Source organism: Xiphophorus couchianus, chromosome 24 (assembly GCF_001444195.1).
Source record: "Xiphophorus couchianus chromosome 24, X_couchianus-1.0, whole genome shotgun sequence".
NCBI lineage: Eukaryota > Metazoa > Chordata > Actinopteri > Cyprinodontiformes > Poeciliidae > Xiphophorus > Xiphophorus couchianus.
Window position 1 is genome coordinate 16,411,437 of NC_040251.1, and position 27,960 is coordinate 16,439,396.

The window sequence follows — 27,960 nt, forward strand, 5'->3', positions numbered from 1 at the left end:
TTAAAATGAAAAGTAAAACACTATAAATTAAACACGCTAATAAAAATTCCGGTTTTTTAATAGTCCATCAAACGCACCTACCGAGAGGCGTTAGCGCAGAAGCAGAAGTAGAGAAAGCTTAGCAGGCGGGTCATATTTCGGCAACAAATATTAAAAACAGCCGGTTTGGACTTTTATCGGGACCAGAAAGACGTTTTGAAGATGCTTCGGTTTTCACTACAAACAGAGGGAACTACAGCTGAGCCTCCAGCAGCTAACTGCTAATGCTAAGTAAGTTAGCTTTTCCCCGGATGTTTGTTTGTTGTGTTCAGGATGTTCAGGTTTGATAGTTTGACTTGTTACCAGTTTTGGCTTTCAACGTTGTAGCTAAATGTCTGTTTATTTATTTAAATTATGTCAGTTTCGGTCCTACATACTTTTACATCAGCGTCTGTTCTGTAGTCTCATGTTAGCTAAGTGAACTAATACAACTTCACAATAACAGCCGAACGTAAATTAAGTACTTGTTGGACTTTAAACAGCGTATTTTGTGATTTAAGTATATATAATATAATATAATACAAAAGTCCTTCTGCGTTGTTAATATGAATGTAATAAAAATAAAAGATTTTAAAATATTTATTTTCTGTAACAGGAATTAACTCATCACTCATAAGATAATACAGCACAAAAGAAGTTTTAATTTTGGGGGGGTGAGCAATTTATTTGGTTTTTACCTCAAATAAATGAGGTGAAAAATTATTTTTACCCTATATAATGATGTATACACACATCTTTATTAACTTTTCCAACTGATTCTTTATCAGATTAAAGTTGTGGCTCTGGCTTTGTTGCTCCGAAACATTCATATTGCTTTTATGTTATCACTTTAAACCAAAATCTACCAATGGTTTTGGTCTGAACTTAGTATATATGTTATCAGATATGTAGACTGTGTCAATATCCTGTGTTAAAAATGTCCTCAGACGTGGAAGAAAAAATATTAATCTATTGTTTGTCCTCCAATATGGCGAACAGGAAGTTCCCCCAAACCACCAGACTCTTTCAGCTTAAAAGCACTTATTTCTGTCCTTGATAAATGAGTGAAATCTTTATTAAAACCTAATATTTTTTTGTATTTCCTTCATACACTAATTGTAATAGGTGACCTAAAATTTTACAAAGAAGCATCCAGTGAATTAAGATTTTGTTGAACAAATGTTAAAGTTGTAAGTTGGAGAAAATATAAAAGTAAAAATTTTTTGTAGGTTGTTGTCGGAGCGTTTTGTGATGTTTTTGAAGCAAACAGAGTGAAAGTGAGCCGGAGAGAGAGGACGGGGATGGGAGGAGGGCAGATTATGGAAATCTCAGTAAATAGATGCAACAGAAATTGGAGAGATGGTGAGGGGGTGAAGGATGGAGGGAGAGTAAATAAAACGGACTCAGAGTCTGAAAGCAGCCGCTGATTAAACTCAGGCTGTGAGCAGCAGCCGCTTCTCTTCCTCATCTTCCTCCTTCCCTCCGCTTTTCAGCCACCCATCCCCGCTTCCTCCTCTCCATGCCGGCGGAGGTCTCCGCGGGGCTGCCATGGCGAAGATCCGGGTGTCGTACGAATACTCCGAGGCTGAGGACAAGAGCATCCGGCTGGGTTTGTTCCTGATCGCCTGCGGGATCCTCAGCCTCTTCATCCTGGGCTTCTGCTGGCTCAGTCCGACGCTGCAGAGCCTGCAGAGCAAGCCGGCCAACTGCACGGTGAGCCCGGCGGCGAGCTGCGCTGCGCTCCGGTGGGGTCAGAACCGCGGACCGAACCCGCACCGAGCTGAAATTATACCGGTTAAAGCGATTAATCGCGCTGCAGGTTATTTATGTTATTAATACAGTTTTAGTTTTGAATAAACTTTTTAGGTAGATTCCAAAATGCACTTTGAAAGAAAATATATTTGCTACTTTTTTTAGTCATCTGGCCCAGTATGAGTTTGATTTAGTGTGTTAATTATGTTTGGGAGCCCTTAACGGTGCAGCATGCATCTATTTGCATTAATTTTACGTTGTTGTAGATGCAGACTCTGAAGCTTGGTCGATAATCCATAAAACAGTAAAAATAAATGTGTTTTATTGTGGTTTACTTTGGGGATAACTTCATATGTTGGTGCCCAGAAGTAGCAAGGAAAGCCATGAATGATTAAGAACTGCACCACACAGTTTTTATTGGCAGTCATTTCCATTTTTTATTATTTATGTTCACAGTTATGTTTTTGCCAGTCACATATTTTACAAATTGTATTGGTCCTTTTTGGATTGTAACTGATGTTTCCAGTTTTATCTACCAGCTTTGTGAGTTTTAACATGCTGTGCATTCACAGCTGATATTCCATTTAGTTTGCTGGAAGTGGGTTATTCTCCTCTGCTCTCTGACACCAGCAGGGTCAGATGTGGTTGTTTGTGAAAATCCCAGCAGATGGGACATTTCTGAAACAGTCCGTCCAGTCCATCTGGTACCAGAAATACATCACATTCAGTCACTTAAACTTCATTTGTTCTGATGTTCGGTTTGAATTTCAGACAATCGGCTTCACCTTGTCCACAGACCTTGAGGTGTACCTAATAAAGTCTAAGTGTGCTAACAAAGTGAAACATTTCAGGTTTAAATACAATAATTTGTACTTAAATTAGTGAAAAACTGAAAAATAAAACTCTTAAAGTTGGGTCACAAAACTTGATTAAAACTGAACTTAACTAGCAAAATAACCTGCAGCTGCAGAATTATTCATATCAACACAAAGACAGGAATTATATTATGACTGCATTTATGTCTGCTGAAAAATTACTGATGCATTTTACTGGAGGCTTTATTTTGCTTACCCAGTGTTCAATAAAGCTGCAGTATGTAACTTTAAAAAAAAAAGTTTTTACATATTTGTTAAAACTGTCGCCAAGTCATGACAGTTTAATATGAGAGATAATCTGTGAAATCGCCTTCACCTTCTCCCTGAGCTGCTATTGCCATCTGAAGAAACACCAAAAACAACCAATCAGAGCCAGGAGGCAGATCTGAGCGCTGTCAATCAACCTCCTGTACTTGCAGCTAAATGTTCTAATGGCAGAAACAACTTATTGTTACTGGAAAACAATTTATCCGCCGTCATCAATGGCTATGCTAAGTAGCCTTAGCATTCACAACAGGGATCAAGGGGATGCTAAACGGAGGATGTGATTGGTTGTTTTTATTTAGCACTGGGTGGGTCTTCACAGATCGTCTCATTCCAAACTGTCACAACATCGTGACAGATTCAACAAATATATATATATATATATATATATATATATATATATATATATATAATAAAAGTTACAAACAGCAGCTTTAATATGACCAATATGTGTGATACTGGTTAGATTCCAACCTGTTTGTAATGACCAGTTAATTCCTTAAACAGTGAAGAAGGCTGTAGTGATCAGATGTTGCTCAGTGTTGATCAAGTTGATGCAAAGTGAAGGTGATCAGTGGAACATGATTGATCTGATCTGACAGGATCTATAACGCTGAGCTGTCACTCATCATCCAGGGAAGCTTGGTGCATCACAGCCTCACTGACTGCACAGTTTAATTACATTCATTAATTTTAGTCCAATTAGTTTAATGATAAATTAATAGGCTTTGTATCAAATTCAGCTTAAATCAGTTTAATTTATTATATTACTGTCCATTCACAGGGAGTTTTACGCCCAGTTACAGTAAATATTATATTGAAGTATAATCATCTGGAGACGCCTTGACTGAACTGAATCATTGACTCTACAGAAATGTAGTCATCCTGCAATCCAATTGCTACAGAAGTGCTCTATAAACTAAGTCTGTTTAAAACAGTCTCAGATAATTACACCATTTAGAACCAGATCTGCAGTTTCTGGGTTTTTTTTAGGACTGCAGATTCTGGCTATGTGTCAGAAAAAAACGAGTGTTAGTGAAACTACTGAAGTTTATCTATTTTTTCTACATAAATAAACTTCATCTCATTTTGTTGTTTGAGGAGAAAGTGTTACACCAGCTGCTGAGTGAACCCTGCTCTAATTAAAGTGCTGGATAAGAAAATACAATATTCTCAAAATCAAGTTTTGTTTAAGACTGTGACAACTGGCATTGGGTGTTTACACTTTTTTAAAATCCTGCATTGGAAATCTATACTTGCATAACTTTGGCTATGTTCACACATCAGGTGTTGATGCTCAATTCCAATTTTTTGCTGAAATCTGACAAAAACTTTTGTCTGATTTCGATCATATTTAATTATACAAACTTCTTTGAAAACCTTTTACATCCCCAAACGTTGACATCATGCAGCAGCTCATTGTTTCCAGCTCTAATAATGGACGCCACGCCACGGTTTATGGATCGATTTTAAGGTTGTTGAGAAATGGGAGCCAACAGTATCGTCCCAAAATCATAAGAAGACAAAGACTTGCTTCAAACATTGTTTATGTCCGAATTTACCGCGTCTGGCCTCTTCTGGTGACAAATTATTACGCTTGACTGACATCAATGACGTAAAAGTTGGATAAAATGAGACATGATCATTCAGGCTGCAGATGTTTTGAAAACTATTGGATACATATTAAATTTAATACCACAGATAAAAGTGGCACAAATCAGATTTTTTTTTTTGTGGTGAAAGATCAGACGGCCACTGAAAATGACAAATATGAAATGGGGGGGATTTGGATTTACGTCGCATTTTCCTGCTGTGTGGATGCAGCTTTGTGGTCTACAGACTTGCAATCCAGATGTATAATAATGACAACAATACATTGTATTAGAAAGTATATAGCTGTCTTGTTTCTGTCATCTTTTTACAGTTTTGCTTTAATTCCATGAACATTTTATTGTCTTGATTTATTCCTCTATTGGTTTCCATAGAAACAGTAATTGCTACACGCTGTGTTTACAGTGGTTACTGGCTCTTTTAATCTTCATCACGTTTGTGGAAGATTATACTTTGAAGTATCATGTGTTCACAAATTGGACAAAAGCCAAAAGTATACTTAAGTGTTTGCTGCCTGATGTTTCCATATGATTGGAGAGCTCAGTTCTCGGTGCAGCCATCCGTTTTGGCAGCAGTAAGTCAAACAACCTGATTAATGGAGGCAGACTCTTTTCGGTAAAGTGCTTTGGTTCCCTGACTGAAAACAGAGAAATATTTCACAAGCTGCTTAACACAACGGACCATGTTGAACATCAGGATTAGTATTTTTGTGGAAGAAAACAATTCAGTTTTTTCCTTGTAATGAAGATTTAGAACCATGGCTGTGAACACACTTGTCTGTGTTTTCTCACCACTACTTTATGTTAAAGATGGCGACTTGATTTCCAGACTTGGACTCAAGTCATAAAATCAATGTTTTCATACTTGACTTGGATTTGGCCTTCAAAGACTTTTTGTTTTACTCAAACTCATCCACTAAAGACTTAAGATGTAATGTAGGTCGTGAACTATAACTCAAGGACTAGGATGGAGATCTACCAATCTTAAAGACCAGGCTTGAATTGACCTTGGGCTCAAAAGACTTTAAGTTTTGGATTAGACTCAAGAGTTGATTTAGATGCATGTTCTAAAGACTGAAGACTTTGGGTCGACCTAAGCTGTAAAGTCTCAAACTTTGGCTTAGACTTAGGTTTTTAAGAAGCCAGACTTGGCTGTAAAAAAGCAGCAAAGTCTTTATATCAGTGAGTGATAATCAAAAGTCTAATGTTGTTAGAGGATCTAACCCATTTTTCATCTGCAGAAGCAACACCATGGTTTTATTTTGATGGATTTTATTTTGCCTATTCTAAGGAGCTTCTGTCGCTGGCCACTAATAAATGTAAAGTCTTGTATTTGTAAGAGGTCAGTTCAGTATCAGGAGACCAACATGACCTTTAGTGTTGACAATTAAATGTATTTTTTTTTAAATAGTCAAACAATCAGCCTCAGACAGATGTTTTGTTTTTGATTTAGTCATTTTAATCTTTTCGGTTGTCGATGAAAAGTGGATTTGTCCGGCTCTTTAGGCTGTGGCATTTCAGAGCCTTTGGGAATATATGCAGGAAATGAATTACAGGCTTCCAACGTCTGCACTTTATGCTGTGTGCTGTGGATGATGAATTTATTCAGATGATTTATTCGGCTGTTAGCTTATTGCATCATCTTGGACTGATGTTCATGCATCATTTGGAGGGTTTTTCCCTGAATTGTGCAGGTTCTGGTCATGCAGTAGAGCGCTCTTCCAATTTGCCATTAGTGAATCTGTGACATAATAAAACATAAATCAGAAAACTTGAGTTTACTGCAGCTCTTTGGCCCGTTGAGTGAAGACCGTCTGACTTTTATAGAAGCAGATTAGATTGATGGCGTCGTCTCCGTGTGTTGTTTGTTCATCCGTCTCGTCGTTTCAGACCACTAATGAGAGGTCATCACTCCTGTAGCAGAGGCCACTCCTCTCTCATCTTTTGGACAAACTTCTAATTGCTAATTTCTACTTTTCTTGTCTTTTCTGGTTTCCATGACAGAATGTGATTCTTCTTTGTAAAATGTCGTTGGGTTTGGTGTTGGTCCTGTTACAAACTGTCCTGTATTGATTGGTAGATAAACACTAAAGAAGGTTAATTGCTGCAGTCCAGTGGTAAATGTCAGCAGTGACAAAAGACACTTGCATGTGTCTCAGATGTTGCACTAGATATGATAAGACAGCATTATATTTGTTTATTTCACACACCCAGAATGTTACAGTGTACTTCTCTGAAACGTTCAGATATTTCAAGGCATTAATTAAAGCTTCCTTTCCTTGAACATACAAAGTGATTTCCCAGAACTAAACATATTCATTTTGATTTTGGTGTAAACGGTAAATGATTGGTGCTTCTGCTGATCATCCATCTTGTTTTGCAGGTGGTGTCTGTGCTGCGTCCTGGGGAGATGTTTGAGTGTGTTTTTACGTGCGGAGCCGACTGTAAGGGAACGTCTCTGTATCCCTGCCTGCAGATCTTTGTCAACAACTCCGAGTCCAACTCTGTGGCGCTGCTGCACTTCGACGAACAGCAGCTGGTCCTCAATCCAAAGGTAAACACCACTGGTTCTCTGAGATCCAGCAAATATTAGAGTGGCATCGACCTCTCTGGCTAACACAACTTTACTATCAGCAAGCATGAATGGCCTTTGTTGAAGCTGTTAGGGGAAAGTTTAGTTTTCATCAGCTGGATCAATCCTGAATAAGAGAGGCTGGGTAACTAATCTTTTGTAATCATGGCTTCTTCTTTCACTTTGTGATTCCATTGTTTTTTAATTAACAAACTTCTCAGGTTTTTGTTTGAGTTTTATCCACTCTGATACAGTTTAAAAAAAGTTCTCAAGTAGATTTTTCTCATCTCTGATGTCTTTTATTTTTAGGGGGGTTTTTTGGTACTAGAAACCTTTGACAGTTACCAGACAGGAAATGGGCAGAGAGAAGGGAGGAGATGTTAACATGAATATTCAAATTTGTATCATTTTGTATCAGTAGTGGTTTTATTACAATTTATTTGTGTATTTATGTTTCACACCAACCTGCAAATTGGCCTGAGGAGGGAAATCACCCTATAATCTGCTAATATCTACATGTCGATGTCATTGATATATAGAAATCTTTTACTTTTTCAGTGAAGTTTATTAGTGGAGTTTGCAGCCAACAGCTTGTCTCTTAAAATCTCACTTTGTCTGTTTTTATTCTGAATCTGCACTAAAATAAGGAAGTTTGGCCTTTACAAACCGTGGGGTTGACTTAAACTGGTTAGAAAGCGTTTAGATGAGCGGAAACTGATACAGTAATTCATACAACAGCACCTGTTGTAAAGGTACGCAGTTCTGAATTAGTAGAGATTAAATGTAAAAAGACGCGACTGAGGATGATGTGAAAGATGAAGATAAAAATGGAGGCACAGCTGCAGTGATGCTGTTATTTTCCATCCAGCCAGGAGTGTTTGCCGGCTCGGTTTTTGGATTGCAGCCGTCTAAATCTATTTCTGTTCAGGACTTCAGAGACACACGAGACGTTTAAAAACCCTCGTCATCATTAAGAAGCAGCTGATGTCAGAAGCGTCACGTCAGGTTTTCCAGTGAACTTCTCAGTTTGTTCAGGGCTTCAAAATCTGAGCTGAGCCTTCGTGATCAGGGATCAGAACAGCAGATGTCACATTAAAGTTACCACAGTCTATCAGGAAAAACTACAATTCTTCTGTGGAGATGGTTGTTGCTAAGGCTACGACTTAGCAATGACTAAAATAACATTTCTGTTGTTCAGTCCTTCATTTTACTAATTAAGATAAGAGATAAGATAAGATTTATTTGTCATTATCATCAACAGATTACAACGAGATTGAGATTTGCTCGACTCGAGTTAAAATGCAGGTTATGTGTATATACGTAATATACAATATACATATACATACATACATAAAAAAGATAAAGAAATAAATAGTACAAAATGAGAAATAAATAGACATCAGAAGATGGTTGCAGTGCCTGGAGGTGTCGCAACAGAATTTACATTTTTAACAAAGTGGTGTCAAGAGCAGAAGTTCTTACGCCTTTGAATTTAGTGCCATGATTCCCATCGGGTAAAAACTGTTTTTTAGGCAATTTGTCCTGGTTTTTATTGCTCTGTATCTCTTGCCTGATGGCAGCAGCTGGAAGAGACCATGGCCAGGGTGTGAAGAGTCATTTAAAATGTCCAAAACTTTCTTGTGGAGCCTGGAAGCGTAAATCTGTTCCATAGTGGGGAGGGGGCAGCCTATGGTTCTCTCTGCTGCCCTAACAACCCTCTGGAGCGCCTTCTTGTCCACGGATGTGCTGCTGCCGTACCAGACACACAGACTGTACGTGAGCACACTTTCTATGGAGCAGTGATAGAAGGGCTGCAGCAGGTCTGAGGGGAGACGGTTCTTCTTGAGTATTCTCAGAAAGTACAGTCTCTGCTGTGCCTTCTTCAACAGCTCCTTGGTGTTGGTGCTCCAGGTTAGCTTGTCCTTCAACTCCATGCCCAGAAACCTGAACACTGAGACCCTCTCCACACAGGTCCCACTGATGGTGAGAGGCTGGATGTCCGTTTTGTTCTTCCTGAAGTCGATCACCAGCTCCTTTGTTTTGGAGGTGTTGAGGAGCAGGTTACTGACTTTGCACCACTCTGACAGCCGCTTCACCTCATCCCTGTACTCCAGCTCCCCCTTCCCGCCTGAGATGAGACCAACAACAGTCGTGTCATCTGCAAACTTTATGATCTTGTTGCTGAGGTGCTTGGAGACACAGTCATGAGTGTAGAGGGTGTAGAGAAGTGGGCTGAGCACGCAACCGTGTGGCGATCCGGTGTTCAGGCTCAGAGCAGTGGAGGTGTGGGGGCCCAGTCTGACCCTCTGGGAGCGACCTGTTAGGAAGTCCAGGATCCAACTGCAGGTGGCTGATGGGAGCCCAAGGTTTATTAGCTTGGACACCAGACGTTGGGGAAGTATGGTTAAACGCGACTGCTATCAAACTTCTATGTGTTTACAACTTTAAAGCGCAGAAGAAGAACGTGGATGGCACACTTCAGCGCTCTCGTTACAGAAGTAATAAAGACTTGAGCTGTTTATGGATAAGTTTATTCAACAATGGGAGCCAACAGGATCGTCGCTAGACTGTAACAAGACCTGATAAACTATTAGCAACGGCTGTTTGTGGAGCATTGCCTGAAACGTCAGCAGAGAAGTCTGTTGGATGTGAAGTCAGAACCAAGAGTGGTGGGATTGTGATGTCATTGACACAAACTGCTTTCATAGTTTCAGAATAATCGTGTGTCTTTTTCTGGAGCAGAATTATTATGAATTATGATGCATGTCTCTCACCAACGTTGTATGTTGGATAAAATGCGACATGACCGTTCAGACTGAAGACGCTTTGAATAAAAATCAGATATCCGATTTAGTTCAAATCAGATTTTTTGGGAGGTGGAAAGATCAGATTTGTCCGTTCAGACTGTCGAGAAAAAATTTGTGGCTTGCAGCTGTAGACTCGTTCAGGTCAGAAACATCACATCTAAGTGAAAAATACATCTGTAAAATCCATCGTCTTCCACTTATTCTATGTAAGTTGTTCAAATAACGGGTCCAAAAAGTAAAAACAATCCTCCCTCATCCCATTAACCTTCTGTCCAGCTCTGTTCCCAGCTCAGAGGAGACACAGCAGCTGCTTTATGAGACACACTTCATCACTTCTCTCAGAACAGGAAACACAAAATACAGTTTGTACAGACAGACCAAAAATTTTAGTTGTAACATTCAGGTAGTTTGGGTCAGAGTTTGCCTGGTTCATGCAGTAAGATTTTAAAATTGTTTTTCTTGGCACATGTTGGGGACATTGCCAGCAATTAGCATTAATTAAAAGCTGCAGCCTGCCTGAGGACTGTCAAGTTTAAAAATATTTTGTTTTTTAACACTTCAGGTCAGCTCCCACCTCTGTCGGATGTTAGATGGAAAGAAAACAGCGGCCCTTTTACATGTCTTATTCAGTGAAGTAGAGATTATCATTTAATATGTTAAGCTGGAGTCTGAGGTGTTATTTCCAGAGATCAGTGAATGCAGCACAGCTGGGACGTTCAGGTGTCTTCACCATCTGTGAGATTCAAGCCAAAATAATAAAACGGCACTACATTAACCCAGAAGTTTACCCCCCTCCAACCTCGCCACATGGCCGGGCCGTCACCACGGCAACAGAGTAAATATAGAGGGCAGAGATCTCGCATCGGCTATGGTGCTCCGTCGCCATGGCGACCGATAATGTGGAGACGAGGAGAGAGAGGGAGGGCGAGTCACGCTTCATTCAGGAATCCTTTAATCTCCCTAGAGGGAGAAAGGAAACCTCGGAGGCTCCGCCCACTCCTTACATCATCATCATCATCACCGCCAGGTTAACCTCAGGGATTAAACTCTGTTTATCCTCAACCAATCACACAGGAAGGCAAACAAGAACACAAACAACCGCTAGGCCATGATTGAATGCAGAATAATTATAAAGAATGAAAAAGTAATCATCAGGAAACTGTTCAATACGCTGCATTGACATTTTACTGTCGTTATTTTCACATTTAAAAGAAAAGTTAAAAAAAAATGGCCTAAATGACTCATGTGTTTCTGAAAAGTTGCTCAGATTTACTGTATAAGGAATAAAGTGAATTATTTTTTTGTTTTTGACCAATAACAAAATTGTACATTTTGGATCATTATCCTGCTGAAAACTGCAGCGATGTTCAGTTTTCCAGAGAGTTTCTGATGCTGAACTCTCTGATGAGGTTCCCAGACTTTCTGGAAGAGAAACAATCCCGCAGCATCATAGATTCTCCCCCGTACTTAGCAATGTGCTATCAGGTTTGTAACTTATTTTGGGGTCCCGATAACAGGACCCCAGAACTCCTCAGTTAATTCCCAGTTACCGGATCACTCCTAGAGATGTTTAGTATTAAAATAAACTCTCCTTGTTTCACATCAGGGTGTGAAAAATAAGAAACTCCACAAGTCTGAAAAAAATCTGAACTTTTTTGGCTCTAATAACGTCCAAAATCACATCAGGAATTAATGTTGGAGTCAGGATAATCCATCTCTTGATACCATGGTGACGTATCATTGCCTTCATTTATTTGAATCGTCAGTTTGCTGTCAGGTTTACTTTATTTTAAAGTGTAACGTTTTAAAGTAAAATTATATTAAACATTAATTTAGGGCTAGACAATAAATCAATAACGATATTTATTGAGATAGATACATGATCAATATCAATAGATAACACGTCCGATGATATTCACTCCAATCCAGGACTAGACAGCCAAGGAAAGGCTTTAGCTGCTCAACCGTTCGTAGCCGCTCAACTAACTCTCTCATTCTTTGGTTGCCTAGCAACAACCTGTTGAGTAACTGCGCAGCAGCAGTTTAAGGTTTCACAACTGTTCCTCATAACTGCTTAAAAATAAAAAAATGTGAAGTGAAAACTGTAGATAAAACAGAAATGGTCACATCTTCAATTTGGCTGTATGTCAGATATTTAAAACAAAAAACTAATCAATACTTATCGATAGGGACTGATATGAAGCGATTATATTGTGATGCGTTTTTCAACATTATCGCCCAGCCTTGTATTAACTTAGTAATTATGCTGCAGTTTGATGTTTGATGTGGATCATTAGCAGTCAACCAGCTGCAGGTCCAGTGATACAGCTAATGAGTGATCAGACTGAAGTTGTAATATTAATTGTAGATAAATTAAAGCATGAAGTTTGAGCCTTTCAGCATCAGAAGTGACTGTAAACTCAGTGAACTACAGCTCTGCTATCTGTGCAACTGTTGATGTATTTGTGATTTCTAGCTGCTAGAGCTGACTGACAGCAAATAAACAGAGAAAATAAAGAACATTTCATTTACCTTTAAGTCCTCCTGAGCTCTGTGACCTTTCACCAGCAGACACACGGGCAGCATTAATTGCAGACTCGTCTGAAATGGACTTTGTGGATGTAAACCGGCTGACTGAGAGCCTGATGAAGAGAGGTTTTCTCCCAGTTAATTGGTGTTGTGTCTATAGGGGGCGGTTAGTTAATGGAGCCGCCCGCAGACTAAATGACTGACATGACATTAAGATCTACGTCAGCTCACAGTCTGTGTATGTGAAGCAAAGATGTTCAAGAAACAAACCCAGAAGATGGATCACTACATATCCTAAACATGAACTAGTTTTTAAAACTCAGTTCAGTTTGGTTACAATGAATTGATTCATGTTCATAGTTCACCATCTAAACCTTTTGAATTGAGTTCTCATCTTCACTTTCAACATTTAATTCCCAAAACTGCTTTTCTCATTCATGTTTTCAATGATTTTTTTCAACATATTTGACAAAAAAGTGCTTATTGTAGACACATTGTAAATACAGCCATCTTTAACCTTTGAGATTTGTTTATTTTTTCTCTTTCAACTGGAGTTGAAAAACTCAAAATATAACTCAAAGTCTGATGTTGCGTTCCAGTTGTACTCAGAACTGGGGAATTCTGATTTTCCAGTTGGAAAAATAAACTGGAATGCCATACAAATTGGATTTCCAAGTCCCACTACCAAAGGTATGACTTGAAAGGCCAACTTCCTGTTTTAACATGGCCCCTCCTCTCATCAACGTAATACAGTGGAAACGTGTTTAGTGCCTGTTACTCTAAATTGAACAAATTGAAAGAAGTTTTTGCTTATGAAAAATAAAACTTAAAATGAAGTTTGTAAGAGTTTATGGACGCCGCCATGTTGAAATTCTGACGTCAAACCCAGCTCTGAGTTCCCACTTCCCAATGAGTTAATAACTCATTTTAACAATGTTATGACCACAAAATTAAAATAAATTCAGGTCATCTATACATATTTGTGTCTGTGAAGGTGTGGAGCCACCTTGATGTTTGTTTTCAATAAAATCTTGATCCTGCATCAGCTGACAAAATTACTCATTCTGTTGTTACGGTAACTTACCTGCAGGTTGGTTGGAGAAAATGGTTCAGTGCTGCAGCTTTTCTGTGCATCATTTCCCTCCCATAACTCAAAATGAAAAACAGTAAAGTCACACTTTGTGAATCAGCTGATCAGAGTGCTCTAATTTGCATGGTAATGCATCAACACACACTCAGGTTTGATGGTTTTGTCACATTTTAATTAGAGCTACAGGTCTGCGTGGTTATCTGATGAAAAACGGCACTTCATCATTTTCTATTTAAGGGGAGCTGGATGTATGCCGAGCTAAGAGTGCTTTTGTTTTTAAAAAAGGATTAATTAAACCTGACTCGGAGCCTTAAAAGTGAGATGACCCTGCCCTTCAGTGGAGCCATAATAACGTCCTCATGAGGTCCAAAACCTTCAGGAACAACTCACATCATTTTTATTATCCTTCTAGACTTTTCCTGTTCTTATTTCTACAGATAATTTCTGTAGGAACAAAAATGAAATGAACTCCTGACCTCAATAAAGGAAAGATGGCTCAGGGTGTCGGTGTGTGGGGGTGTGTCGGGGTGTGTGTGTGTTTATATGGATGTGATCAGAACATTTGCTGCCCTCGGAGCGGTGGAGGTGAATCCAGGTTTCCTTTCAGGTTGAGAAATGTTTAAAGGGGACATTCTACATTTTTATATTTTCGTTTTGGTTTCTACTGCTTCTAGAAACCGTCCAAGCACTTAATAAAAAAAAACAAAAAAACATCCAGTCTGTTTTTGGCAATAAGTTAATAATTTTTGGTGTCTGGAAAATGAGCTGTTTCAAATACGTTCCAATTGTTGAGTCACACTGTGCCATTACCTGGCAACCCCAGCACTCCACCCGTTACCTAGCAACCCAAGCAGAGTTCCCTCATATTTGGTCAGCTGGTTTTACTGCTGTATGCCTTGTACAATGGCTGCTGGATAAGACAGATTTGTTGATGTTGACTTAACATCCAGAATCCACTTGCTGCATTCTAGATGGTTGTGCAGGAGGCACTACTAATTCTTTTTAAATATGCAACGATTGTATAATTGCACATTTGTTTGCAGCTATTTTCACCTGCCTAGTGTAAACGTTGAGTTGAGGGGCGTGGCCAGCAGCTGCTTATTTGGGTTTAAAGTGACAGGAGGCCAAAATAGGCAGAACTGAGCTGACTAAAATCTCATCTAAATATGATTTTATGCAAATAATATAATGAACCTGTTTTTTTTTATCACCTTATGCTAACCTGCTCAAGGAAGTATAATAGGTCACCTTTACCAGCGGGTGAGTAAAGGAAATAGATTACTTCCCTGTGTTGGAAGGTCATTAGCTGATTAGTCTGTGAACTCTGGTTGGAGTTCAGAACATTCCTCTGGTTGATCATAAAACATAACTTTCATCAAAGCCCGACTCTTTGCACTGCAGCCTCCGTTACCCCCGAACATAGCAGCGTTTATACGTTTGTTCAGACAATGTTGCTTTCCCAGAATGCTTTTCACTTGTTCTGAAAGGTACTACATCCTTCCCTGAAAGTCTTTCCATCCAACTAAAGCTGCTTTGGCTCCACCGGTGATCTGTAAAACCTCCACACAGATGTTGGCTGTGATGAGGATTACTCCACATGAGAGCTCATTTCTCAAAGAGATTTTGTTTGTTGCACATAGCTCCTGCTGCATCCGTCCCTCCAGTGGTTCAAACTTGATTTCCTTCCTTCTGAATGGAAATCCGAAGGTGTGTTAGGACGGTTAGAAACCTGCTGCTTTTAGCGGCTGAAGTGATAATGAAAACAAACTAAATGTTTTTCCATTTTGCTTTCAAGCAGCTCCACTGTTACCCTATTTTTAGACACATAAATAGACAGCCTAAGGACATTTAAGTTGTCTAGTAAACTTTAATAAATTCCAGTCCGTTTAAAGTTTGGTTTGTTTGGTGAGGTGTGAAATTGGACTAAAAAAACGAACCCATGGACTTTTCCAAAATAAGGAATCGACTCCAGCCCAGGGCATTCTGGGTAAATAAAACCAAAACAAATGCAATGCCTTTAGCAGGAGAAATGGCTTGTAGTCTTTTACAAAAGACAAAAGAGAAATCCTACAACAGTTAAAATCTGACGCCGCTCCATTTTTGTTTACATTTTGCAAAGACGAAAGTTGCGTTCAGTGTCGTCTTCAGAGATTTTTATGCCATTTCCTTCAGTGGTTCTTGTTGCAGTGCCCCCACAGGCGAGGAGGGGAACTGGTTTGTTAAAGGTTTGGTTGGTATGAAAGAGAACCACAGCAGCTGAAAATGTAAAAAATGTTGCAGTTTTGATCCCCAATCGAACCGAATCTACTGGACTATCAGGTGTAAATTTCACTCAGCAAAACAATTTTAAAAGTCCAGAAGAAAATACCCAATTTTACAAGCAAAACATGTGATTTTAGCTGAAACAAATTGACAACCAACAGACAGGATCACATTTTCATGGGAACTAAAATAACAACGCAGTAAAATTTTACATAACTCCTGCCATTTTGTTTACTAAATCTGTTTAGGTTTTAGATTTTTATTTAAACAAAGCTAGAGTATGTCTGAAGCAGTGATGGCAAAGTAGAGGATGATATTTTAGCTTCCAAAATCCTTGTGTGATAATTAGGAATCGTTGAGATGTTGATCAAATCAATCCTGGTTGATTTATTGAGTCTGTAGACGGAAGCAGCTGCAGACCTCTGGCCTTCTTCCAGCGAATCGGATGGATTAGAGACTAACCTCCTTCAGTTTCTGTCATCTAAAGAGCAAATGTCACCAGTTCTGGGCCTAAAATCCTTCATGTGGCGTCTCAATAATGAGACGGCGACACGAACATGATGTGACAGAAAAGAGACGGAGGAAGGAAGAGAGGAGAAGGGGCAGGTGGGCGGCCTCGTTCAGCCAATTACTGCTCCAGTAATTTCCTCGTTTATGACTTAATTATGTTATAAATGTAAATGATGAGATTTGTGGGTAACAACAGGGCAACGCTGCACACACACACACACACACACACACACACACACGCACACACACACACACACACACACACACACAAATAGACATTATAATTCATATTAAGAGTCTCAAGTCTTCAGCATTCTTGTAATGTAGCTGATAATCTATCAAATTGATAATATGTCAGGAACAAGATTGTTTCCTTGAGAGCTCATTTTCTTTCAATTAAATTAGATAATAATATTTGCTAATTTAAGACACTTTTTCAGTTATTCTCTCCTTAAATAATTTATTAATAATCCTAAATGCCAAAGACAAAACTGGCAAATGAGTAAATAAAAAAATTGCTTAGTTTTTGTCAAGGTACTTTATTATTTACCTCCTAGCTTTATATTCCTACAAGTTTGTTTTTTCTTGTTACAAATTCCGCTAAAGTTTAATTACATTTCTAAAGTTTTCTGAAAATAATATTATCCAAATATTATGGCCAAAAGTTTGGATGTTGTTTTTGATCTTTCAGATATGGAATTATTTAGTAAAAATAGATACTATAAAAGCAAAACAAAAAAAAAACTGTTTTTATTGTATTTTTTGCTCTGACAGAAATTCAATAAAGAAACTACTTACAGAAACATTGCAGCTGGAGAAACGGTTTCCTGGATCATCCAGAACTTTATGGTGAGAGTTTCATCTGCAGTGAGGAAATCCAATTCAATCTAATTCAATAAAAGTTTATTTGTCCCCGAAGGGAAATTTAAAGGCAGAAAATAAACACAATCAAATCCAGGAGGGGGTAAATTCATGAAGTTTCTGCTTGTTCTTGCACATAAATCACACATTTGGTCAGTTTACTTGTTTAAAAACTGAAATTAGGAATTTATTCATCTTTGGGTTGGAATCCTTAAAAATAATTTGATTTCATTTAGATTTTTATCCACATCTGGAAAATGTTTAAGTTTTGTATGAAGTCCTTGAAAGTGCTTGATATTCAAACTGCAGAGTTTAGTAATAAAGTTCAATCTAACGTTTGATTAAAAGCCTAATTTTGGAAAAGGTTATTTGCAGTTGAAAGCAGATATTTACATACAATCTAATAAAAATACACATTATTTTCTCTCTCTCTGAATTTAAATCAGATTAATCTTTTTTTATTTTATGTCAGCTAGAATTACCAAAATTATTTCTATTTGCTAAATTCCAGAAAATGAATATATTTTATATTTAAGAACTTATTTTGACTAATAATGGTCTTCATTTTAACACAATATGTTTGGATTCTTTTTATGTATTGAATATTTATTATTCTTAATGCCTCAGTGATTGAAGCAATTCAATTGAAGCAATTCAATCTCTGTACTTGGAATAAAGATTTGATATATTTTATTACATTAAAGTTATTGAAATTGGGGATTTTTTTGTTAAATTCCCCAATTTCATTTCAAACATTTGAAAACAAAAATGTCACAAAAATATTAACAGCAGTATTAAATTATATAAAATAATAAGTTGAAACATGTTCTTTTTAGTTGATTTGTCTTGTTTTTATCTCCAAACTGTGGCGGTGGAACAGTTTAAAAACTTTGAAAATGCTTGGAAAGTTCTTCTATCTAATCAAATCCTGATTTTTCTTGCTCCTCTAATTTACGCCGCACTTGATTTGTTGTCTGATTTGGGATTTTTTGGATGACTTGTGCATCTCGACTTCAGATTTAGCTTGTGATTTAATCAGGCTGTCTTTAATTAGGCGATGTTTGTGTCGGCGTGAGGATTTAACGTCTCTACCTTCATGAAGTTATCATGACTCAGCAGAAATGCTCAGAGCTTTTCTGCTGAGTCATGGCTGTTTGTCAGACAGGTAGACGTGGCTTCGTGTTAATCCATTTAGTCGAGTCAGACAGAAAGCCTCTCACAGATCCTGATTATCTGTTTAAATTCATTACAGAAACAAACGCTGCGCTTCCATAACGTCAGCACTTTCTGCTCTGCTGTCAGATTACAGAAAAAACACAAAATCTCATCATTTGTGGCTCTTCTTCAGTCATTAACTACTTCTTGGTGGCTTCATAATCCTATTTATTTTGTTTTCAAATGTTTTGTGGTTAATTTCTGTTGTGGCTGATTTGTAAATTCTTTTTTATTATTTTATCTTTATTAGTTCCCAAGGAAGCTAATTTTACTAGACATATGGTCACAATACCATAATCCCAATAAAAGAAAAAGTTAATAAAGCAAAATTACAATTCTATATTTTAGGGAAAGATTACAGCATTTAACAAAATAGAATCATTTAAAAGAAAAGTAAAATTAAATGGTAAGAAACACAATGAAACAAATACAAATAAACAAATTAAAAACATATTAAATAATGATAATGTGTATCTACTAACAGAGACTTACAGTCTTCCTTACTTTATCTTGTAATTTAGAAATGTTATTTTTCCATTTTATACATGTTAAATGTTGTATCCATCCAGTCAACCGGTTTGTAAATTCAATGAACATTTTTTCATGTTTCTTTATGTTTTGCTGTCATTTTCCATGTTGGTGCATTTCTGTTTCTCCTGATCACGTTTTTGTTCCTTTTGTTGTCGTTTTGAATTGATTCAGGCTCATTTCTGTCTCTGTTTATGTTTTGCTGCTCAGTCTCTTGTGTTTTGGCCTAATATCCGGTTTGGAGGCTGGAAGGAGAACTTTGTGTTTTCTTTCTGTCTCTGTAATTTCAGTCCAATCATGAAATCATGGAGCTTCTCTCCTTGGTTGATCTGATCAGCCTGATGGGATGTGATGGATGCTGCTGTGCTCACAGTTAATTGTTTTCAGTGTCTGCTGTCATATTAATGTTTCATCATTTTTAATTTAAGACTGTTTGGACCAGAACGGAAATGGCCAGAGGACAGAAAGGTTGTCAAAAACGTTCTTTGGAAAGTTAATTTCATACTGGACTGGTTTAATATTAGACAGCGAGAATAAAAAATGAGACATTTACTCCTGTATCGGCATAAAATGCTTGATGAAGATGAAGATGTGGATATTTTCATTTTAATCAGGATAAAATTATTACTGACATAATTTTTTTGCATTTGAAAAAGTTAAAACTGACACAAAATATTCATAATTTTATAATAACCAAGTTTTTTTTACAATAAGTAGAATCACGTTTATCCAGACTTTGTTGCATATAAATCAGCTTTTATTAGATGAGGACGGATCGATCCAAAATATTTATAATATTTATATCAAGTTATCAGTATTGGATAACAACAGGCTAATTCTATTTATTAGTCTTTTTAAGCCTTACGTTATTCTGCAATATGGTGACACCAAAAGTTGTGAAAGAAATGTCAGTGAGTTGATCAATCAAGAATAATTGATCACAATTTTTGAGTATTACCTAATTAATGTGTACATAATCACAATTCAGACTTTTTAATTTTGGACCTACAAATTAACCAAAGTGAGAAAAACTAATAAAAACTAAACAATATTGTACTAATAATGACTAATAAAAACTAGCAAACACACTGTAAAAATTCATTAAAACTAACAAAAGTCACAACGAAATAAAGCTAAGCTATAATAAACATTCAAAACTAATAAAACTGCAGTTAAAAAGTCGATATGTTTCATTTTCCTGCTGTGTGTGAATGCACCCTGACTAAACCCTTAAATTAAAGAGGATTTTTGTTTTAATGCTTTGTTGTGGAAACTGAAACTTTGATTTGATGACACACCTGAGTTTAGATGATTTTAGATTTACATGCCTCTAAATAAACTCTTCTTCTCCAGTTCTGCTTTTCGATCACTTTCAGACAGTTGAAATCCATTCACTTCTCCTGTTGCTGTGACTAAAATAAGTCAAGGCTCGCCCAGCTGGGAACATGTGGAGATAAACTGATGGCAGAAAAATCTCTTTAAACGTGACGACCTGCCTGCTGCTTCGCAGCGTTAAACGTGTCAGTCGCTCCGTTTTTTCCTCTCGCTGCTTCTCCTGCTTCTCCCCGCTTCAGGTAATTGTCGCTTCACAAACGCCGCGGCCTCGGCCGGCCAATGGCACGCACCTCGCCCCGTGACGTCAGCGGCGGGCCGCCTTGTCGGATGATTGCGGTTGCCATGCCAACGGGCCGAGGTTACAATCGCAGACGAGCGCGCTCCTGCCTGCAATAAGCGGCCTAAATGAAATCGATGTGGAGTGTGTGTGCCGTCACGACGAGGAGAGCGGCTGCAGATTCACACTCCCTTCAGGATGTAGTGGCAGCGTGAAAACAGCAGCTCATTTACATTCCTCTCTGAGGCGCCGCCGTCACTTCAGGGGCTTCATATTCAGAGCACTGATGCTTTCAAAGACAATGTAGAGTTTAATAAACCTAAAGCTGAACCAGTGTTGCCACTTAACCTGCTCTTCTTGCAGGAATAGTTTAATATTTTACAAACAAGTTCAAGTTTCTGCAGCACATTGTCTATTAAAAAGAACAGGTAGGTGCTGTTTGAAGTTCATATTTCTGCAGAGAGAAACCGCATATTTACCTATGGGAAACATTTAAAGAGACAGTTTGATGTGTTTTCCAGGCATATAAAGACATTTTCTAACATAATCAAGTATAAAGATGCTGTGTAGATCAAATATGACCCAAAAGAAATTTTACTTTGTAATTTAACGCTTTGAAATTGGGTCTCTGTCTCTTTAAGAAGCTCCTGCTCTTTCTGGAACTCCACCTTTAGGAAGTCATCTCAACATAGCTCCTCTATTAACCATTTAACATTCTTACCAGCGTTGAAGTGAGAAGTATTTTCTATCCTACAGAAAAAATTCGCCCTCGTTTTGCTCAAATTTATCTTTATTTTAAATCCTTAAAACAGAAATAAAATGGTGGATCTTTAAAAATAAATTTCTAATAATATATTTTTTTCTGAAATTATAAGTAGTCAGAAGACATTTTTGGCTCTAAATGAGTTTTATTTGACTAGCTGGATAATAAAAATTGCTCTTTAAGTTGTAAAGGTTGTAGACCTCTGGCCTAGTCAAAGTCCAAACCTCAACCTAACTGAAATGCTAAACTTGAATGGACTGAAGCAACAGAGTAAAACCTGAGCTTTAAAATGACTAAACTGACCTCCTTCTGTGATTGAAACTCCCCACCTTCCTCTTCCTCTATACCAATCACTCCATCACCAGAGCAACTTCTCGTTCCTCCAACCAGGCAACAATCAGCCTCCTGCTATGAAATGTGCAGAAAGTAAAGTTGTGTTCAGCGGCTCACAGTAAAAGACAACCACAGACGCCTCTGAGCCAATCAGTATTCAGCTTTTCAACTTTGTTTTGACCCCATTACGGCGCCTCCTGCAGGGCAATCAGTGAGGAGAGGTGTCAGATGAACAGTTCTGTACATGTTTATTCATTTAAAGGAGCAGTACATTTAAAATTTACTCTTTTTTTAGCTTTTAGCTTTATCATAATAACATGATGTAACCTGATTCCTTCATGCGTGTTGGAGAATACCTTTAATCTCCATGGCAACCATTCAGCTGTGCAAAATGCCTGGGTGGACCTCGCTCCGCCTTCGAGGTGAAACTTTTCCCCCGCCAGGGCCGGCGGCATTGGGGGGCATTGGGAGCCCGCCCACAGAGTTAGCCGTGCCCCTCCTGGACTGGAAGCTGTTTGTTGTTTTTACATTAGAGAGGCCATCTTTCTGTTATTCCTATATCGATTTGATACAGTAGGGGCTTCCGCACTTCCCATATCTGTGTCCTCTGTCACTGTTTTCAGAAGTTAAAACTGTTTAATCCGTTGTTAACACGTCGTAACCTGTTTTTCCAAGGCGCTTTTAAACGCAACGTGAGCGCTACGATGCTCACACTAGGTTTACACCTGCGCGTCAGCGAAGGAGAACTGCTGCTGCTTTGGAGGCCTGCGCAGGTGTGTGCTAGAATCATGCAGCAAAACGCAAAGAACTTAGCACAGTTTCCCCCCCAAACTAACAGAGTGAGTTCAGTAATGTGGTTGGATGCAGGTTATGTTAGCCAAGAGATCACTAGCTAACACCAATACAGCACCTTAAACTTGTTAACAAGTAGCCTGTAGACTACTGATGTTGTTGGTCTTGTTTTCTTTGCATTATTTGAGGTCTGAAGGCACTGCATCTCTTTTGTAATTTTAACTATTTCTCATTTTCTGCAAATAAATGCAACATTTTTTCTTGGAATTTCGGAGACATGTTGTCAGTAGTTCATAGAATAAAAGAACAATGTTCCTTTTACTCAAACATAAACCTATAAGAAGTAAAACCAGAGAAACTGTTCATTTTAAGTTGTCTCTTAATTTTTTTCCACAGCTGTATAGCGTTTTTATAACAACAGAAGGTAACATAGTTACTTGATTTTGCTACACTGCAAAAACACAAAATCTTACCAAGTAATTCTGATCTACTTTTAGTGCAAATATCTTAGTACACTTACCAAAAACATTTCAGCAGGCTTGTTTTAAGTCAATAATTCCTTAAAATTGCAGAAAAACTACTAGTTCTATTGGTAGATTATTTTCATTTAAAACATTTTTTCTATGTTATAAGTGAAATAACCAAATGCTTGGTACGATTTTGTGTTTTTGCAGTGTATAAAGTGGCACCATGTGCCTGCAAAACACATAAAAAAAGCTGTTTAAGATGTAATTGATCTCATTTAGTGTTTTATTATTAAAAGGTTACGTCTGTGTCCCCAGTGCTCCTACGTCCCCCCCTGTGAGAGGGACAACCAGAAGAACAAAGACAACGTTCTGCTGTGGGAGGATTACTTCACCAAAGAGGTCAGCAGCCAGTCCTTCACCTGCTTCTTCAACCAGCAGAGGAGGTGAGACACAAACACACGCTCGTCTGTCTCCAGGTGCGAGACGGACAAATTGGAAGCAGGAGGACATGTGAGGAGGTGAAAGCTCCCTGGCTGACAGATCAATTTTACCTCAGGAGATTACAGACGGCCAGGCCGGCTTTCAGGAGCTGCTGCGTCTGATAGAAGCTTATCCACTTCCTAAATGACTGGCTGGGATTTGTGACCCTGCGGAAAAAAAACTCCACTTCCTGGTTATTACATCTCAACACCAGAGTTGGGCTGTAACTAGTTACATTTACTTGAGTAACTTTTTGGACAAAATGTGCTTTTAGGAGTATTTTTACTTTTAGTTTAGTAACTTTATTTTGTTAGGACTGTCGCCAGATTAACCGCATCATAAATTAAAACAAACTCAATAACTTCCAGTTGCATGATTTATTGTTTTTTTCTCTTTCTACTAAAAACTGGATTATAAAAGTTCAGTTTGGTGTTTTGGTCTCAACTAGACCATTTTTTAAGAACAGCTTTGTTTACATTTTATTTGTTGTGTTTATTTATTTTGGATATTTAAAATGTCTTCCAGTTCCAGTGTTAAATATTCATTAGCATTTAAAGTTAATTAATCTTTGAGAATGTGTTCTTGCATTATATTAAACAAAAATGGTCTCAAAACATCATTATTATCATTTATTGCGATAACTTCTGGGACAATTTATTGTCCAGAAAAATTTGCTATCATGACAGGCCTGTTGCTACTCTTACTAATTATGGAGACGATGATGCAAGGAAGGATTTTACATAAAATTAAGAAAATTATGAGCATCCGCTTCTTGAAAAACAGAGTCTGCTTCTTCTACAAATGCACCAAAACTTTTTATTGATAAACTTTCACATTTCACCACAACCAAGAAATTCTGTGTATTTCTTCATCATGTTTTGTTTAAATTTTTTACTAATAAATTTGTAGCATGCATTTGTTTTCCTGCCTCTCTATTCAGAAACTCCTAAACAAAACCTAGGGATATGATTGTTTTTCTGGGTTCAGTCTAACAAAACCTTTTTAAGCGTGGGACCACAAACTGATGAGACAAAGAAAAACTGAGGAGCTTGTTGTGTGTCAGCTTTATCCTCCTATTATTCAGCCGCTGCTTACCTGTGACCTCAGCTGCTTTTATTTTTATCTCTGCAGCAGGATGAGGACTCTCTGCTTCGTAAATGAGGGCCCAGCGGGAGCTTGTTGATGCTGCACATTGGCTCTTCGGTCATTTAGACGGAAAACTAGAGCACTGCATGCCGTTTTATTTAAAGATTTGAAAAGAAAACACACCTGGGCTTTGGGTTTATGTGTTTCTGGAAGGAATGTTAAAATATAACAGCAGCTAAAACGTCACAACAAGTGATTTTTCTGAACCAGTTCTTTGCTCTTTTTACAGAGTATTTCATTTAAAAATTCCCCAGACGACTGTTTGAGTTTGAGACTCGGACTAGTGTCACATTTCAGGCTCAAAGATAAAACTTCAGACTTGACTTGGACTCGTGGTCAGAGACTCGAGTCCCAGGTTTTATCAGATTAATGAAGAATGACAGGAAGCCGATGTGTGAGCTAAAAACTTTTACTGTGAAACAATGAGCTGGATTATTAGCCAGTTATGTTGGTGGATTATTATGGGATGTTAGCGACTCAAAGCAATCTGTTTATATTAGCGTTAGCTTCAAGTCTACATGAATGTCTTTCCAACAAAATGACTGGATCGTTTCAGAACAAATTAAATGTATCCTACCGACTGCTAAGCTATCTGCTAAATTACAGGGACACTTCCTGCTGGAAATATCAAAATAAAAGCACTTCCGGTTCCACTTATTTAGAAGTTTAATACTCATTTACTTCCTCCACTTTGTCCCATTCACTATGTTGCTATTTATACCTTAAATTTGAACATCTTTACTATTTAGAAATCTTAAGAAATAATTTCCCAATATTGTTAAGATTTCTCCAACTCAGAAGAAGAAAACGATCCAAATCGGATTTAATCCAACAATGAAGTTGTTAATTTAATCACTATAAATGCTAACGTTGAAATTCATCAGTAACAGCTTTTTGATTTCTTTCTAGTATTTTTCTATTTCTAATTGGTAAATATTACATCTGATCAATTTTCATTTTAATATAAATCAGGCTTTCGCAGATTTTTTGGATCATTAATTAAATGTGAAATGATAAAACAAATTGATAATAAATGTTGCTATTAGTTTAATAGTTGCTTCTATGTTGGTTACAGAAACTAAAATGTTGCTGCAGCTGGAAAGTTGGACTTTCATGGAAGTTTAAACATGTTCTTTTTATTATTTTTGCAGGGATTAAAATCTTTTCAATAGTTCTGAAGAAAAACTAAATCCAGTTACTGTGAAATGAGAACGTTATTAATATTTCTGACCTTTTCTCAGAAGCACGGCTCATTACCAGGGTAACCAATCGAGGTGCAGCATGCTGCTGCATTATATGCCTCCATTATATAAATTAGCTTTACCTCTGCTCATTAGTTTTTTCACTAAAATGTCTGATTGGACCTCTGGGGCTTAATAACACGGGACCAACGGTTCGTTTTGTTTCTGAAAAAAGATGCTTAATGGAACTTGAGTTCAGAAATATTGAAATTTACCTGAGAGATTCTTCAGTTCAAGTAGGAAACCTGTGTTGGTGCTACAGCTACATCTTAGCTGTAGAACCAGTTTAATTTTCCACAGCCATGTGCTACTTTGCACATAAAATCCCAATAAAATGCATTAAAGTTTTTTCTGTAACAAAGCAAAGTGGTACCGGTGTGAGTGGGTGGGAATACTTTTGTGAGCCAAAATGGCTCCCATCGCAGTGATGCAGCTCAATGAATCAGTGAATGAATGCTGTGAACGCATTTGTGTCTGTATTTCTAAGTCCTGCCAGGCCTACAATTAATTTCACCACATGGTGTTTTATAAACCCAGTTTAAAACGGTTGGTGTATAATTTTTATCGGATGTCAAAAATGGCATTCAGGATTACAGATATCTAAAAATTTAAAATCAACTAAACTGGTGGTTTTAAGTAGTTGTTGTTTTTTTAATAAACCAGTTGTAGAACAGGAAATGCTTTAGTTGAAAACCAAAACAAACTGTTTGTGTCTGTATTGTGTTTATCTGAAACAAAAATCTTTAAGAGTTTCTTTTATAATTGTTTTATTTTCAATTTCTTTGCTTCCAAATCAACATGCTGCATGGTTTCCACACATCCTTAAAAAGTCTTTAAGAGTCTTAATTTCATCTATCTAAAAATAAGGCCTTAAAGTGTCTTAAATTCATTAAAACAAATTTCAGTCGGCCTTAAGTGTTAAAGTGTTAATCACAGGTCTTAAATTTGGTCAATTCTTCCTCAATAGTTTTCCATTTTTATGCATATATATTTATATTCCTATATGTCAGAATAAAATTACTAACTCATAAATCCTCCAATTGATTTCTGTTTATTTCTGATTTTCCAGGTCTGACGACGCTTTGTGGCATCAATCTATTTTATTTTCAATTTCTTTGTTTCCAAATCAATGCAGGGCATCCTTAAAATTTTATTAAATGTTACATTATTAATTAGTTAAATTAAAATTTAATTAAATTAGCTTTTAATTTTTATATAAATTAGTTTTATATAAACTAATTTCTATAAAATTAGGGCTTTAAAATGTCTTAGATTCAGTTAAAAATGTAAGTGGGCCTTAAATACGTTAATTTTCCACTCATGCTTTGCGTCCTGTATTTAATTTTCAATATCTTTGCTTTCAAATCAACATGCTGTGTGGTTTCTGCACATCCTTTAAAAGTCTTAAATTTATCTAAAATTAAGGCCTTGTAATGTCTTAAAGTGATTTTTTTTTAAAAACAGGCCTTAAATTTTGTCATTTCTTCCTCATTAGCCTTCTATTGTTATAAATATTCATATATTTGATTATAATCCTCAGGTTGATTTCTGTTTATCTCTGGATTTGCAGGCCTGACGACGTGCTGTGGCAGCGTTCCCATGACACCAGCGTCCTGCTGCACTGCGTCCTCTGGCCAATGGTGTCTCTCCTTCTGGGCACGCTCATTGTGCTGCTGACGGTTTGCGCCCGCTCCCTGGCCGTCAGAGCCGAGGCGCTGCAGAAGAGAAAATGTTCCTATGAGGTTTGCCAGGACTTGTCCATCACCACCTCTGATCGCCGCGGCAACAAACCCGGGGACCTCCTGGCGACTAACTCTGACCCCGAGCTGTCGTTGCCATCAAGGACCCTTCCTCTGTTTGCGGTGCCGGTGAGGCGACGGGATCGGGAACATTAGGCCAGAGAGAAAACTTGGTTTCTCAACTGGAGCCGCTGATGGGCGACTGGACGCCGCGGTGAAGGTCTGCTGTGATCTTCATCAGGAGGAAGATGAGGGTAAATCCACTCTGATGTGTGTCGGGTTCACCTTAAACACTCTAGCAGCTTTTCTCATTCGGCCTGATCAGCAGGAGCTGAATCCACCTCAGCCGTCCCACATTTCATCTTAAATCAGAAAGTCTTCTGAATTTCCTATCAAAGCTTTTATTTCTCACGTTTACATTACAAAACCACAAAAAATTACCAAATAATTTTGGTCTAGTTTCTAGTGCAGATATCTTAGCACACTTGAAAGAA

At 37.7% G+C, this 27,960-nt stretch overlaps 2 protein-coding genes across 3 annotated transcripts in view; one reads left to right on the plus strand and one right to left on the minus strand.

Annotated features, from left to right (window-relative positions):
• LOC114140926 (calcium-activated potassium channel subunit beta-4) lies at positions 1-27,958 on the plus strand. Of its 2 annotated transcripts, XM_028011269.1 has the most exons (5): positions 1-270; positions 1,512-1,731; positions 6,903-7,073; positions 23,176-23,303; positions 27,298-27,958. In XM_028011269.1, the coding sequence occupies exons 2-5, from the start codon at positions 1,567-1,569 to the stop codon at positions 27,620-27,622; spliced, it is 789 nt and encodes a 262-aa protein (XP_027867070.1). In that variant the 5' UTR covers positions 1-270; positions 1,512-1,566; the 3' UTR covers positions 27,623-27,958. The 2 variants fall into 2 exon arrangements, with proteins under 2 accessions (XP_027867070.1, XP_027867069.1); XM_028011268.1 differs by lacking the exon at positions 1-270 and having other exon boundaries at positions 1,145-1,731.
• LOC114140903 (uncharacterized) overlaps positions 1-27,960 on the minus strand; it is a 1,158,965-nt gene that overhangs the window by 209,205 nt on the left and 921,800 nt on the right.